General features: G+C 41.9%; 1 protein-coding gene across 1 annotated transcript in view; it reads right to left on the reverse strand.

The window, feature by feature from the left end:
- The window catches only part of pappab (pregnancy-associated plasma protein A, pappalysin 1b), an 85,735-nt gene that overhangs the window by 54,923 nt on the left and 13,301 nt on the right, over positions 1-17,511 (reverse strand). Inside the window, exons 3-6 of the mRNA XM_072664988.1 lie at positions 6,886-7,031; positions 6,453-6,746; positions 5,498-5,690; positions 4,231-4,352 (exon numbers count right to left, since the gene is read on the reverse strand). Of these exons, the coding sequence (XP_072521089.1) occupies positions 4,231-4,352; positions 5,498-5,690; positions 6,453-6,746; positions 6,886-7,031 (755 nt within the window). The remainder of the gene's footprint in view (positions 1-4,230; positions 4,353-5,497; positions 5,691-6,452; positions 6,747-6,885; positions 7,032-17,511) is intronic.

Below are 17,511 nucleotides of genomic sequence, written 5' to 3' on the forward strand. Positions count from 1 at the left end.
CAGATTTGCTCAAGTTCTTAGCTTGAGCTGGATGCCTTAACTTCTGCAAAACCCATAACATGAGCAAGGAATTTGCCACAATCCTGCCATAAATTACGTTTCTACAACTGAACCATTTAAACATGTGTGAACTCTTTTCCCAGTAGTCAGACCTTTTTGTACTAAAACAGGAAAATCGATACAAACATTACTGTATTACAACAAGATGACGGACTACAGACCGAGTCCACAGCTGTACTGTGTGCAAGGCTTGAAGAAGGAGACCTAAATACAGCACCTTTCTCTATTTCCTTCGCTTGCAGAGTCAGTGATTTGGAATAGTGGTTACCATGTGCTCAAACAGCAGATTTGCAAGTCTAGTTGCCAACCAACATTCCTTCCCGTTTCTATTTAGACTTTATTGCACTTGCTTTCTAGCCACCATGAGACTGGACTGGAATTGCGAGCGGTGAAAGACACATCTCAAAAACAAACAAACAAACAGACCGAGAGGAGTAAATGATGTCCTTTGGTGAGACGGCAGGAGGTCATTTTGGGAATTCTGGCCCTCGGCCCAGTTATTCTTTCAGGAGCTGTCAAGAGGCCATTATGAGGTGGCTTAAGGGGGAGGGGCCCAGAGAGAGGGCAAAGCTTGGCAAGGAGGCCTCACTGAAGAACATCCTCTGGAGATCAATGGAATGAACAAGAACATGGGGCTAACGAGCACTAAACTTTTAAAAGCAAAGGTGCCAAAAGGGACCGAAATAGTTCTTTGGCATAGAAGAACCTCATTTGGTCCCTAAATAACCTTTCAATCGGTGATCCTGTAAAGAACCCTTGTGGTAAACGGTTGTGAAGACCCTTTTTTTTTTTAATAACGTTTGTCAAATTTTCCTTTTTCTCCCAATTCGGTACTGCCAATTAACCCACCCTCCTAGCACTAGCAAGGTTCCAGACACTAAGAAAGTAAGGACTTGTCTCCATGTCTCCTCGAATACATGGACACTGTCTCTTCTCAAACTCGAATACAGCTCTACCATACCAGCTAACAGACTAACAAACATTGCAAACAGAGAGAGGACAATTTTGCTGTCTTGGACTCCAGTCATTGATGGCAAAGCAGCATGGCTCAGGATTCAAATTCTCGACCCCTGGGAAACCGTGTTTGTGCATTAGACCACTGAGCCACTTGGAACACCATCAAGATACAAGATTTATACAAGGTTTAATAATCAATCAATGGTCTAAATGAAGAACGTCTTTTAATGACTGTTGCAGTTGTAGAAAAAAAAAAAAAAAAACAAACAAAAAAAAAAAAACAGCTGATTAGCTGATACTCAGTGTTCATGCAATTTATACTTAAGCTACTGTTACACATTGCCTGTCCAGTCAGAGCAGTCACACCAAGACATTCACTGTCCACCTGTAGACAGCATGTGGGTTTTGATGACACAAAGCAGAAACCAGAACATCTTTTCATTTCCATTCTAATCCATTTTCATATTTTACCTGCTTTGCAAACCACTGGCATTTGCAGGCTAGGACAAAGAAAGTATGCTCGCCTAAACATGGAATTTAACCAGATGAATGTTGTTTATTAAATCAATTCTTCCACATACTTTTAACAACAAAGGTCCTTGAACTTCTAAATCTCTCTGGCGGTAACGTAAGTAATTATTACAAACATTACACAGATCACTCAATGCTTTTTGTACAACTTCTAGCACAATTAATGAGATTTGTAAAGTTCACTGCCTATAAAACCTAATGAAAATGTCACATGAGAAAGTAGTTACGTGGTCGAGGCGTCGGTTAGCTGGCCTGGCAGCTGTTAAAGCACCCACACTGCTGGGGTGAACAGGCAGACTGATGCACACTGCTAACCTTTATCAAATGAATGCCACTTTCTCTTCAGCTACAAGATGATGGCCATCTTTTACTACAACCTAAAACAGTCTACACATAGTTCTTCACTTGGAATGTACGAGTCTAGGAAACAAAAACGTATGTGAAAGTTTTAAAAATGTTCTTCACACTTATCCTTCTTCCCAACAAAACAAGTTAGTTGAAGAACTATTTATTGTAAGGTTCTTTAGGCAGCTTTGCTCCAAAGAACCCTTCTTGGCACCTCTTGGCAAGAGTGTAGCCAGGGTCACTGGGTTGTGTGACAGCTGGCGTGAAGGAGCAGACGAGTCTACGAAAAACAGTGGTTTCCTGGGCGGCCAAGGGAGGCTCACGAACTGTTGAGGTAAGGGTCAGAGACACATTGGCATTCTTTGCATTCCGGGGTTTTGTGTCTCACAGTCACCCAATATGCCACGGCATCCTTCTCATGAACATCGCCAACCACAGGGCAATTTGCATAGCCAATTTCAAGATCTCGTCTCGGACCCGTGTGTTTTTGGTGGACTCGGTCTTTTCTTACAAGTTCTGCAACTTGATAAGGCCACCGCTTCAGTGCTGCTTACTCCATCATTTGAAATCTGGAGGCACGTCAGGACACAGGAGCAGGGCGGAAAATGGTGGGTGGTGGAGAGGTTCAAAACACAAAAGTGTCCAACTGAGCCATTTAGCATTGATAGCAGAAGACAGATAAACTGCAATATAGAACGCAAGTGATGTAGGCAGGTGATTTTCGAAGAATCTGTGGAAGGGCAGCGGTTTAAGGCAGCTGCAGGTTGTCAAAGGCAGGTTTGTAGGCGATTGTAAACAGTGGAAAGATCGCCCAGGCTATGGAGTACACCAGGGAAGCATTCCAAGCGCAGAGCAGAGTTAGTTCAAATGTTGTGGCAGTGGCAAGCCCGGGCATGCCTCCCCCAGCTGACTGAGTGTAGCCACCGTTGGGCCAAGTTGGCTTTGAGGGATACAAGTGTGCACTTATGGCCTTCTCTCACCGCAAGTCTGACTCACTCATTTTTAAAAGCAACCCAAACTGAGTGATTAAGTAATTAAACAGAAAAACAGTCAGCCCAGGGAATGCAAGCCTGTAGAGTTGTTTTTCAACGTCAACTCCAATTCCCAGCTCCACGCAGTTTTACACTTTGCATGGAAACATCTAAGCCTGCAAGTGTCATGGCCACTAAGTGTCCACGGTTCTGGAAGTGCGAAGTCCAAGAAAGTGAAAAAAGAACAACAAACGAACGCTTTCGTTTTTTTAAATGAGGAAAAGGGAATTAAGGACAATATTTTTGGCATAGCACAGGGTTTCCTGAAACGTCGGATCAAAGGTTAAACTGCTAGGGCAGAATCATTGATATAGCTGCGGAAAACATGACTCATTCTCAATGATGAAAAACATTTTCATTCATATCACAAAGCTCTATGGACTAATTCCTTTATATATTTATATGTCCATATTTCTCATCTCCTAAAATAAACACATGAGAAAATCAACATTTATGACAACCCGTATGACTAATTTTTTCCACACATTTTAAGCCGTTTCTCTGAGATCACTTCGCTGCTCTGCCCTACTCTGGCCTCGCTTGGCGACTCGTGTTGGGTGCAATACTTTAATCATATATTCCGTTCAATAAAACAGCACATTAATGGTTCGAATGGCACTCACCAATTAAATGTAATTTCCAAGTGTCAATAGAAACAGGTTCCTCAATGCTTGCCAAAGCATTCATGAGCTAAAAGCCAGCCGAAGAAAAAAGCTTCTTCCTTGTGTGCCGCCTGAGCATTAAAGAACCAGACTACTGTTCCCGATCTTAAAACTGCCAAAAATATTTAAAAAAAACTGTAATGGTCAGTTAATATTGTTCAGTTGAGATCAATCAAATTGTCCTCATAAGCTTCATTAACTACTAGGTATGTTAGCAGTTGTTGGGTTAATGAATTCCCTTATGGAAGAGGGAGTCAGACTCCTGGAGTGCCTCAGCAATGCTGAGGTTAGTGTTTTCCCAGCACTTCACACCACTGATTAAACTTATCAGCTAATTATCACATTCTTCATGAGGTGAATTAGGTTTGTTAGAGGAGGAAAAACTCTGCTGCTAAGTTCAATCCCTCTGCTTTGAGGAAACTGCTTTTCCTTCATTTCTAGGAGCAGCAGGTTCTAAACAAGTTGTATTAGGTCCAACATCAGTGGATTTCTTAGGTACTGTTACGCTCAGAGTTACAATCAGGCTTTAGTTAAAGTTGTAGGTTTGGTTCAGTTGCAACTTCAGTTGTCAAGCTTTGAAAAGTTGTTTATTCTGACGTTTTTTCTGAAACACTGTCCTGTCAGAAAGCAGGACTGTTTTTTACCTTCTGCCTCCCGGGGGCTCCAGTGTCCTGATGGAGCACAGGGTCTCGGTGAGGACGAGTTTGTGGCATACTGGAGGAGCACTCGGCCTTCAGTGCATCTGTCGCATACTGATCCCACTTCTCTAGGAAACCAACAGACAGCCGAGGTAGCAACTTAGACACGGCAACACAGGCACTACTAGCACATGAAAGCTATTTTATGTTAATATGCCAATAGCCATTAGGGCTGTGTACTGGAAAGAACCTGGCGATACAACACGCATCACGATATACAGACATTACAATTCAGTATATTTTAACATATTTTGATACTGTAAGCAAAGCAAATCAAATTTTAGGAAATCTGTCAGTATAAAAACACCATCACATGCATTAAATCAGAGTGAAGTCTTTGCATGTAAACTCAAAATAATAAAAAATCTATACTATGTTTTTGAGAATCAATACAGTATTGCAAAAGATCCTTTGCGATACTTTTATATACTGGTATTTTCTTACATCCCTAATGGCTATTAGGCTTGGGCTTTATAATGGTGATACTGTATATCGCAGTATTTTAAAATGTTTAAAAATAAAAAATAATTTAAAAAAAGCATTGTAGTTGCACGTTTAGCGACACTTAGTTTGACTGAAAGACAGAACAAGGAAACCCGATCAAGGGCAAACACGATCTGTGCTTTGGTGTTTAGCCTGCTAGCAAACTTATCAAAGCCTAGATAACTGCCTGTAATCTGGCTGCTGAATTTGAAGTTCAAACATGGCAGAACCGGTCTCTCATTTTGCCTTTCTGTTTCTCCCAACACTGGTCACTCAGCATCGTTCCCACGGATACAAACATTTATTGGTAATTCAGCAGTTTGTCAACAACAGCTGCACTGGGCTCTCTGATACTCGGTAGAGCTGTAGCAGAGCTAGTTGATCAAAGGCTGGCATAGTGAGTGGGCTACAGATCCAAAACCATAGAGGGAAAAAACTTCAGCTATCTGTTCTTGCAAGCCATGTTAACCCACAGAGTAATACTGTGGTATTATTTTAAGACAGCAAAATGGCATGAAAGAAGTGGATACGGCCTAATCCTAATACCTCCATCACTGATTCACTGAATAGTATGAAAGTGCTGTCCTGTACAATGTATGAATGTTTGAAAACAATAAGATGCGGTGCACAGATAAGATTTCTACTCTGTGCTCTGTGAGCTCTGATAATTTGGTGCAATGTGAAGCTGAACTTGAGCCACCATATTAACTGGTCATTGCTTCATTTTCACCTGTCAAAATAAAGGCCGGTAATGGCGGGGAACCACTCCAGTGTGAGGGAGTCTTGCCCTTGCTCCATCAGGCGAGGAGGTACAGGAACTGGAGCTGGCTTACTGACAGGCCTCCAGGACTGGTAGATCAGGTCCAGGTAGCAGTGCATCCGAGCCACCTGGTTCAGCGTGAAGGAATCTGTGCAGGAATCATCTTCATGGGGAAAAAAGAAAGAAGAAGAAAAAAAAATATTATGGAAAAATGATTTTTCAACTAAAAATTAATCTAATTGAAATGATTTTGTATATTTTAATGTAGGCACAATTTGGGAATGTCAGATGTTTTATACTAAACAGTACAGTCTCCATCCCTCTGCTGACTATGCAGAGTTTTAAACCTGCTCTTAGAGCTGCAAAGGAGGACCAACTCCATTTAATGCCTATGGGTTTAGAATGGGATGTCCATAAAAGCTCCTGTAGGTGTCCCAATAGTTTTGTCCATATAGTGCACTCCAAATAAGATATTGTTTAGATTGATATTAAAGTCAATGAGTTTGGCTTATTTGAATATAGTGTTCTAGAAAAATTACTTTTAATATGAAGGATCTTCACGTTTCTCACAAAATTCTCACATTTCCACATTTCATTTCCATTTCCAAGTGGTTCTTTGAAGACAACAGCAGGTTCTCAAGAAAAGCAAAAGGGCCTCATCTATGTCAGGGATGCTGAATCCTTATTCGGCAGATCTACCACGCTGCAAAGTTACAACTCTAATCTAACCGACCAGGTAATGACAATTCTGAAAATTAAACCAAGACTAGACACCCCTGACTACAGGATCCATCAAGGACGTGTTTATCAGGGTCTATGTCCCAACAGTGTAACTTGGGTAGCTTCTTCAGAATGTGTTTGTATGTGAATAGGGTCTCTCATTTGGGCAATGGAGAAGTGTGTACTGTATGTGCCTCTGTCTTACCAGCATAGCTCATGTAATTTCTGTATGGCGTGTGCTTGAAGGAACGTTGGCCACAGCTATCATTTCCAGGCTCTGGGTCTCTGCAGTATTTGTACTTAGGTGTGGGGTTGGTATCTGCACACAGGTCTCCAGTTTCTAAGGAAGGTTCCTTCTCCATACAGGCGTCGTTACACGACTCTACTTCCGAAATCCCCCTGAAGACGTGGTACAGTCCCAGGCTGTGTCCAATCTCGTGGATCATGGTGTGCGTGTGGCCGAACGTACCGTAGAAGGAGGGGTTCAGCACAATCCCACCTCAAAAAGAGACAAGGAGAGCAGATAACAACCACCACATGCATACGTTCAGAGCATTCATTCCCACCTACTTCAAACAAAACTTATCACACTATTATGTCCAGCTCTCTTAACGCTGTGGTTGGTCATTAATGTTTACCTAAATGTGTTAAGGCCTCTTTATCCCAAGGCCAGGTGGCCACTCCTGCAAGGGCCTCGTCGGAGGAGTTGGCAAAGAAGACGTTCAGGTGCGTGGAGCCGTCTAGGCGCAGAATGTCCTTCAGCTCCTTCACATCCATAAAGGCCCTGAAACAGAGACAGCAGAATGGGACAGTTAAGCAACAAGATTCTGTAAACAGACCAGTGTCCAGTAAGCCATAAGGGGTGGGTATATTAGGCAGCAAGTAAACAGTCAAGTGTTGAATGTAATGTGTTAACAGCTTGAAAATGGGCAAATATAAGGATCTGAGCCACTTTAATAAGGACCAAACTGTGGTGGCTAGATGACTGTGTCAGAATATCTCTAAAACATCAAGCAGGTCTTGTGGAGGGTTGCTGGTGTGCAGTGGTCAGTACCTTTCCAAAAGCACTCAGAGAAAAGACAAGCGGTGAACCAGCGACAGGGTCATGGCCACCTAAGGCTCACTGATGCGATCCATGGAGACCCCACCTCAGAACCTAAAGGATCTAATGCTAACGCCTTGGTGCAAGATACCACAGGCACCTTCAGAGGCCTTGTGGATTCCATGCCTTGAATGCTAAGATCTGTTGTGGCGACGGGGGCCTATACAATAGTCAATGTTGTGCTAATGTTATGGCTGACTGGTGTGTTAACACATATGTGTTGCGTCTAGAACGGCCACAAAATGTTTGTGCACCAGTGTCAGATTTACGTTAACATATTATTAAAAACAACAGTGGAGCTCATAGCTATACTATATGGACATAAGTATTGGGACACCTGCTCATTCATTGTTTCTTCTGAAATCAAGGGTATTAAAAGAGAGTTTCTCAGCTTTTGTTAAAGTGACTGTCTACTGTACTGGGAAGGCTTTATACTAGATTTTGGAGCATTGCTGTGAGGATTTGATTGCATTTAGCGAAAAGAGCATCAGTGAGGTCAGGATGCTGGATGATCACCACCCCACCTCATCCCAAAAGTATCGTAAGGCGCACAATCATTCCAGAGTACACAGTTCCACTTTATACCCCTCTAGCTCCTCTAACTTCTGTGCCTCATTCTCTGAGCACCATTTTACTTGAAAATGAGGCTGATGATATTATTGCTGTCAGCTTGATGAACCTCTGTATCTGCTGGATTCACCTCAGCTCCGGTAAGGTGGGTCAAGGGCAGTGCCCATTTTAAAAGTCAGCTTTAAGTGAATTTCCAAAAGCGCACGTTCTGCAGACACAAAGCTAGCATTTTACACACTGAGGTGATTGCAACACATGCTGAGTTTCAGATTTACAGAAACTCGATCAACACTCATTTGTAAAGAAACATAATTAATCACAGTTAATCTCCCAGATGAGCAGAGAGGAACCTTTGGGCCTGTGTGTGTACGCACGTGTGTGTGAGAGTGTGTAATAACTTGCTGAGCGGGGCAGTGTTCTGTAATTTAATGGCACTCGTGAGACCTGCAACGTCACACTGGGAGTTTGTATTTGGAATAAAACTCGAGGCGCACTTTAAGGCCAGCTTTAAGGTTGGAGGTCAGCTAGCCCTGTTTGGTTAGGAATGCACTCTGTCATTTATTTGGATGGGTCCAACCAAGAGTAGCATTGCATTTAAGACACATTAGCCATTAGCCAGTCTTTTCTCCCGTAGTTATGACCTTCCTGCATGTCAGACAGGGACAAGTGCTAATGTGTCCATGTGCTAATGAATGCCAGGGTTCTGCAGAGACACATTTCCATACGTTTAGCAGAGAAGGATCCTAACAATGCATTAATTCATATCTGCTAAGATGTATAGTGTTTCATATAGGCTCTCAGGCTCACCTCCTCCACCGCTTTGGGCTCCTTACCAGAGGCCCCACTCAATTTCTCTCCAAACATTTCCCTTTTGAAAAATGCTCAAGCAAAATAAAGAAAAGCTGTGCTCAGCCCCCACTTCCAGCCCTCTCATAGCAGACCCCCACTAACCACCATTCAAAAAAACCAGCCAGCACCTCTTTCCTGCACCGAAGAACAACATCTGTTAGCCAATTCACTACAAAAACCAATCAAGCGCTGTTTCTGCCACCGCAGTGTTAAATCTCAGGCTAGCTGAGATACTATCACAATATATGTGTGTAGTGGTTTTTGATGTATGAATCTTCTGAGAAGGGCACAAACCCAGGAAAGATGAGGACCTTTTTCCTGTATCTGTATGTTTCAGACCCTCAGCTCCTTTGCCATCATAAATTAGGGCAAACTGGAGGGCCTGTGACATTTCAAATGGTGTTAAGTGCAGCACATTGCTGAAAAATGTGCAAAATGTTTATACCTCATCAGACTCCTATGGATGTGTGTTTGCTTAAGAAATGCTCTGAAGCCTACTCTGACTGTAGGTGGCTGTTCAGATTCAGAAAGGCAATTCTAACCACCATTACCCATCGAATTACAATGAGAAGCAGAGGTGTAACGCATTTATTCTCATTTCATTTTAAATTTGTTTTTAACTATAATTTGCAAAAGCAAACGCAGCAAAGGGTAAGAAATGGCTTCCTTCTCTGCTCAGTATCCCTATAGTATGAGGTGCCGGGGTCTTTTCCACACAGTTCTGAATAAATAGCAGAGCTATGTGCGAGGTGTAGAGCAGAAAATTGATGATTAGTTGTGGTGATGGCGTTACAAGCCAGTGCAGCTGTCAGAGAGCTGGACAAACGTGAGGGAACTTCTGGGATGGCATTCAAACTTGTGCTGCCTATTTTACTCAGGAACAGACTAAAGAGAGTAGAAGACAATATGTGAACTCATTACGATCTTAAGTCGGCACAACAGCACAACAACATTACCAGGTCTTTAAAAGACCTGTATTCTACATTTTTAATGTATTGCATTTATATATGAGATGGTTTATGGGGGGTTGACTATCAAGCACAGATTTACCCAGAATAAAATAATTTATACAAGCCTTTCAAATTAAACAACCTGTTACTGTGCTTTCAACAACCCCTATTCTGACTGGCTATGCCATATTGTGCTTTTAATGTAAGGACTGACTGTCCTGCGTTTAATCAATCAACGTCACAGTTTAATCAACTATTAAATTAGTTGACAGCTAATGTGGTCTTTGCTTTTAGTCGACTAGTTGCCACACCCACTACTGCATGGTGAGCATTTTAACTACAAATCCAATAAAAACTGCAAGGAAATTTCTCACTTTCCATAAAATGGGCCCTATAATTGTTCCCATCAATGGTCACATTCTTCTATGGAAAACAAGATCAGCTCATAGTCTCCACAGCACCTTGCTAGTGCCTCCTCTGCAGCCGCTGCCCTCGTGAGGTATGAGTGAGGCAGTAACCCTCCACATATGACCACATTTGAAGCTTTTTCAAGGCAGATTAAACAGGCAGCGATGCTATCTTTTAGCCGATGGCCGAGTGACACTGTTACACAGGGGGGACATTATCAAAGGCCATCAGGAGGCGGCCGGTGAAAGCTAGAAGGCCGTTTAGAGAGACAGGTCTATGGAGAACAGATGATATAAGGTTTCCCTTCTAATAATTTCAGGAATTTCATTATTTCCTATGAAAATATTTGGCTGGCTTTTTGGCTGTCCAGAAGGGGACAGAAAGGGTCAGAGAGTTGAGAGTGGCGAGATGAGGAAGTCAGCTATGGAGCGAGTGCAAGAAAGCTTGTTTTTTAAAAAGCAAATGCTCCCTGCTTTAATAAAAGTTCCACTACTGTAGGTCAAAGCCACCTAATCTGAGTTCAATTAAGTCTAATCCACTGGCTCACTTGCAAAAACACAACACGAATCAGATGTGGACATAGGCCTACTACAAAAACAGCAGGCCAAAGTATGCCTGTGGCCAGCCAAAGTATGCATGCATCAGTGGCTGTGGATTGCACAATGGTGTTCATTTGAGTGTTTTTTTTCCCCTTTCTCTCTCTCTGTTCTAGCTCAGTGGGGCAATGGGTGACACTAACAGCACTCAGTCTAAAGCTATCTCCTCAAGGCACAAGTCAAGGCACAATGATAATGCTGTCATGCTTGGGGAATTCTGGCTGGACACAATCCTAAGCAATAAAGTATGTACTCACTGATGTTGTCATGTGCTGTTTTTCCTTTGAAAACGTTAGGCGGCCTTCACAGAGCATGTACATCTCATGACATCCAAACAACAGGGAACATATCACAGCATTGTGCCCAGGTTCTAGGCCTGAAGATCGTGGAGATCAGTTCCAACACACCCGGCTCTAACACTGACGGTCTCCATTATCTGGTGTCAGGTGTGTTAGATTAGGGGTGGAGCTAATCTGTGCAAGTTGGTAGGTCACCAAAATCAACCGGATTCACTAAAGAGGTTTAAGACAGAAATTCTGCTTAGATTTGCTTTTTTCTTTAGAAATTTGTTTAAGGTTTTTATTTTCTTAACCTTATAATATCAGATGGCCAGCCTCTAAAATGATGAATCAGTTAAAAAAGTAGAATTTATTGTAATCAAATCTAATTTAACAAGATTAAAAGTGAAAACTGAAAGAACTGTTATTATTATAAGGAAAGTAATAGTTTTCCGATGTCCAGCCACTGTTACAAAGTCTTCCAAGGATTCCTGCTGTTCTTGTTCTTGTTTACTGAATTCATTCAAAGCTGTATTTGATTCAGTTTTTCCTCCATTTTTCCACCATAAAAGGCTGTCACAAACAGCCTGCATAAGAAAACCACAAAGAGTGTCTTTATAAAATCTTAAGAAAATAATGAAGACATTTTTAAAAATAAAGTAAAAAAAAGTGAAAGTCTTTTCTTCCGAAAGTGAGTCTGGCCTCAGATCCAACCCGCCTGCCATTTGTTTTACACCTACAGTTTGTTTGCTCTGGTCTGAATCAGTAAACAGGTTTGTAAACTTGGAGTGTTTCCCTCTTGGTTTGTTTTGTTTTTCATACAACAAAATCTAAGTGCACCCTAAGGTCCTGTATTCTAGTGCAGATTTCTGTGCAGTGTAACTTGGAGCAACGTTCCAGGAGATGGCGTTTGTTCAGAGCTGTAGTAATTAATGATCTGGGCAGTATAGCAGGTTATCACCTGGCTGTGGGAGTCTTGAGGAGTACACCTGATAGTTCAAATTGAGGTTAGATCAAGTTCTCACCACAAACCACTCACCACTCCAGAGTTTGCTTGGGAACAGATCACGACTACCTCCTCTCAAGGGTCTTGTGGGGTTTTGTGGTCTATGTCTGAGTGCGACTACTGTGCTCACATCAGCCCAAACGAATTATACCAATAGTTAAAACCAACAATAGTGCATCCGATTTAACCAGCCTAAGAAGTGCAGGTGTGAAAATGGCCTAATATTCAGATATTCATAAAGCAGCATTATGTAGCATTTTTGCCTTAAAATAACAACCTCAAAATCATTGTGATACTTCACTGGTCTGTAATTAGCGTCTCTATCACTTCCATTTTTAGCAGAAAAACTGACCTGTACAGACCCGGATCAGTCCACATGCATCTTTTACTTTTAGTGACTGTTTGTTATCGGTGGCTCAAAGTGCAAATAACTCTTTCCAACATTAGGGGGAGCACAAGAGCTCCCCTAAGGACCTTTTTAGATTCTTAAGATTCTGTGGAATTTCTTTCATAGGAAAGTTTTTGTGAATCTGGCACCAGGATTGGCAGCCCCTATATTACAGTGTTACATATTCAATTCATTGTTCGCCACAATTTTACCCAAATTTACCCTGTTTCTCCCTGGCAACTGACGTTTTCTTCAAGGCTAATATAATGGAAGCCTGTCATTCAAAACAAATAAAAAATATAACAAAATAAACATCTTGGCTAATTGGATACATTCGGACTCTAACGTGAACCGTTCCTTCTCAGTTTAGTTTTTTCCCCCCTGTGCTGTAACGTGTCTAATCCTGAGGTTTATTACAATCAGAAACCCGCCTGTTTTCAATATTTTCGGTGTTTATTTGAGTCTATTTAACTGAGCCTGGTGTGAATCAGACTCAACTGAAAGATTAATTCCATGCTATTTAGGGCCTATTTTACTGTGAGGATTAAATGAGAAAAGATGGACTGGGCTAAGTGAAGACGTCCCTGTCAATCCCATCTGCCTGAATACACCCTCTATGCTCTGCCCATTATGTTGGCACATTTATATTTAATGTTTAATGTTAAATGCATTATTATGCCTCTATCCATTTACATCCATGCATTATTCATCAAATTCCATATAAAAATGCCTGTCGGCGTACAGATGTGGAGTGTGCGGCCTGATGTAGAGCTGCATGAGGACTGTTAGCATGGCCAATGCTCTACAGTTAGTTGAACATGACTGTAAAAGACCCTGCACTGATGCCATCATTGGTCCTTCGTGCCTTTCAGAGACAGTGTCAATCTCCCATGCAGTTAGGAACGCATGCAAACCAGGTGCAAGGTTTTTGCAAGAATTTGCAGCTAACCTCTACAGAAATATCATAATTTAGTGACAGGAGAACCATAAAACAGGATCAGGAAGGAGGGTGCATGTTGTAAATCCTGCAGAATTACAGGCAGTTGATTAAATAAGCAGGGTACAAAAGACCTGCTGTAAATAAGCTGGCTGTAATAAGTGTGAAAGAGGATTCGCCTCATTATTTAACTTCTGATCGTCTGCTGTAAATCCATTCAGGTATGGGACAAGAGTGCGGTAATGTGTGGTCAGCGCTAGTTAAGGGTGTAAAGGAGTGTAAAAGTGGTCCCCTCCCTTTCTCTCTCTATTTAGCTGTGCATGAAAGGAGCTCCTCAGAGCTCTTGCGCAAATGAATCAGCTCCGCTCACAATGGCATGCTAAAGGACTGTTTAATTGCTGCTGTTTAACAGGAGGAAATCCCTCTGTCCCCAGGGCTTAGCTCTTTATCCTTGGCCCACTCCTAAACACCACAGGCTTCTGCTTGTGTGTGTGTGTGTGTGTGTGTTTGTTTTTGTACATTTTCAGGACAGAAACATCCTGACTGGAATAAACAGGGAAAAACAGGGGTGGCTGACAGTGTCACAATCAACAAAACTGTCCTGACTTTATAGAAAGAGCTTTTTCACACTGCTGGTCATTTAAGTTGTATGACAAAAGTGACCTGACCTGATTTAACCTAGTGGAGTATTCGATCGATTAGTTTAGACCCCAAAATCAGTATCAGCTGCAAATTTTTTACACCTTTATTTTGAGCTGTCCAAAGAAAACCTGTAAGTCCATTGTTGTTCATTTTTAGTTTTCTCTATGGTTTGAAATAGCTGGTAGATGCTGTGTACACTGTACTGTACATTCATCCTGGATGAATAGACCACCCCAAGTACCCCAGGTCACCATTTTGGAGATACATGTTTTTCATTGGACAGCGACAGTATACACTATGCTATTACAGGATAAGGCCTTTCTTTGCTCTCAAACAGCCTCAATTCTTCATGGCATGAATTCCACAAGATTTTGGAAACATTCCTTTGAGATTCTGGGTCATGTTGACATGACTGATTCACACAATTCCTGTCGATTGTTTAGGATCACTTTTATTTTACCACATTTCAAGAAATCATTTCTAGGGATGTACTAATACCAGTGTTTCTTTTCTGATACAGATATCTGCCGATACAGGGTACTGATATTGATACCAACTTTAATAGAAACTTAAAAAAACCTTAAATAGTGGACAGCTAAAAATCCTGATATTTATAGTGTTTCAGTTTTTATAGGTTGTACTTTTTTTTATATCGTATTCCAAATAAGATTTAATGATAATAAATTCCTAAAATAATAAGACAGAACAGCATTTAATAGTTGAGTAACTGCACATTTAAAAAATTTCAGAGCTATGTAAAAATAAAAATTGCCACAATGCAGAAACACATGCCAATAGGAGGGCATAATGTGCCTAAGATCGACCAAACAGCTTTTAACTGGTTTAAAATTCACATTTCAGAGCAGTGGAAAAAAGTCAGTTTAGAAACAAAAAATGCTTCTGCAGCAATTTCACATTCAGGTGCACGTCTTTGTGTAAAAAGGTACTAAACTTCAGTGTGTGTATGTTTAAACGTTTTGTTTCATAAAGTATGCAAACAAAAAAATGTAGGGCGTGAGCAAGCTTCATCTGTGTGCCAGTATCGATGCAGATACCGACATGGTATCGGACACTTATTATTCCCCACTCCTGCACACCACATCCACCAGCCTGGACTGTTGACACAAGGCAGATTGGGTCCATGGATTCATGCTGTTGGTGCCAATTGCTGATCCTACCATCTGTCTAAAAAATCTAAAAACTCAGAAATCTAAAAACAGAAATCTGAAATGGTGAGCCTTTGCCCACTGCAACCTCAGCTTTCTGTTCTTGGCTGACAGAAGTAAAACCTGACGTGGTCTTCTGCTGTTGTAGCCCATCTGCCTCAAGGTTGGACGTGTTGTGTATTCTGAGAGTGGTTATGGTAGTCTTTCTGTCAGCTTGAGTCAGTCTGGTCATTCTCCACCTCTCTCATCAACAAGGTGTTTCCGTCACTGGATGTCTTTTCTTCAGAAATTGTTGTGCTGAAAATCCCAGGAGATCAGCAGTTCTGGAAACACTTAAACCAGGCTGTCTGGCACCAACACAATCACTGAACATTTCCCCATTCTGAAGGTTGATGTGAACATTACCTGAAGCTGCTGAGCTGTATCTGGATTGCGCTGGACTGATGCCACACAACTGGCTTATCAGATAACTGCATGAATGAATAGGTGTACAGATGCTCCGAATGAAGTCCTTTGTAAATGTATAGGACCCCATGTCTTGACAAGGTATGAAAACAAACGTGTGTGTGTGTGTGTGTGTGAGCAAGAGAGAGAGAAAGAGAGTGACAGAGAAAGTGTGTGTGTGTGTGTGTGTGGTGAGTCTGGTCTTCTCACTTCTTGCAACAGGTGCTTTTATGGGCCTGTCTGACTATTTAAAATGAGGTGTTAAGAGCAAAATCCTCGATTAGGCAAAAACCATGTGAACGGCTCACTTTACAAGCTGAGTGGCTCCCAATTAATCCACAGCTTGTAAAGTCAGTGGCCTTTTGACACTGTTAATGGAGATGCTAATTCTGGCTTGACTCAGAAGGCCCTCGATCCTGTACACACTAAATTCAGCCATGTTACTCCACTGCTGTGTTCTCTTCACTGGCTTCCTGTAGCTGCCTGCATCAGATTCAAAACCCTGACACTGGCCTACACAGCCAAGAACGAACCAGCCCCTGTGTACTTGATGGCAATGGTCAAAAGCCTTTTCGAAGCCCTTCGAGCTTCAAGTACGGCTCGGCTCGAACCGCCATCCCTCAAAATCCACGGAAGACAAGTGTCCAGGCTTTTTTCTGTTCTGCACCAAAGTGGTGGAACGAACTTCCCCTGAGTGTCTGAATGGCAGAGTCGCTCGCTGTCTTCAAACGCAGACTGAAGACCTACCTCTTCCAAGAGTACTTGGGCGAATAGTAGAGTACTGTGGTCACCTTATTGACTTGTGTTTAGTAGTGTCTAAGATTAGAGGTATCTTTTAGCCTATTCAAGCTAGCTGAGGTTATTCTTGGGTAAATAGCAAAGCACTTTTGTAAGTCGCTCTCGATAAGACTGGATAAGACATCTGCTAAATGCCTTAAATGTAAATGTACACTTTATTGACGATAATACAAATAACCTAGCCAACATGCTCATGTGGGGCTCACATGGATGAAATGTGGGCTAGGTGGGTTCTAGGTGGGCATAGGCTTTGAGTAGGTTTACTGGCACCCAGTTGGGCTTTCCAAATGGGTCCCATTGTAACAGCCCACCTTAATCTCACATGTGCCCCATGTGCAGTGGACAACCCAAATGGGTTCCAAGTTTAATCCAAACTGGTCCCATCACTGACCCTGGTCAAAAGAACAAAACTTTTTCGTTCCTAGAAAGTTCCTAGAAACTTTGGGCTAACCATACTGGCCCACCATGGGCATGCTACCTAGGAAACGAGGTAAATACATGCTCTTGGAAGCGATGCCTTTTCTCAGCTACTTTTTTTGTTTCCCGCTGACTCCATAGAAGTTTAAGTGAGATGCCAAACTCTAAACAACGGAATTAGAAACTCTGGCGTCATCCTTTCTTACTCAGCCACTTGCACAGCACTTAAAAGCATGAAAATATAGACATACTAAATATAGGCTAATCAAAAGTGACTAACAAAGCATGATACAAAGCATACGCGATCCCAGAACACAAGTTTGTGCATTGTGTTTTGTAAATATCGGTTTTGCTAAAGTAATGTGACTCAGTGTTTGTGCACAAATAAGTCAGGAAGAGTGGTGTTAGGCAAACAGATTCACCACAGCGTTCAAGTCTATTGTTCTATGCTTGCACAACTCTCCGTTCATGCATACTTCTACAATCAGAAAGGAATGTCAAATCATTTTGTTATGCAGCCCTCGGCAAAGCACTCCAGACATACCATAATCAAATCAAAACAAGCAACAAGTTGGAAAGCTCTTTTCTCTCTGGTTGACTCACACGCTTCGGCCTCCTCACGCTCCCTAATACGCTTACAGTACACATGCACACAGTTGTGTTTGTTAACACCTACTGTGATTGGAGGCAGGGGCGGCGTGAAGATAATGACC

The sequence above is a fragment of the Salminus brasiliensis genome, chromosome 20, assembly GCF_030463535.1.
Source record: "Salminus brasiliensis chromosome 20, fSalBra1.hap2, whole genome shotgun sequence".
NCBI classification, from domain to species: Eukaryota; Metazoa; Chordata; class Actinopteri; order Characiformes; family Bryconidae; genus Salminus; species Salminus brasiliensis.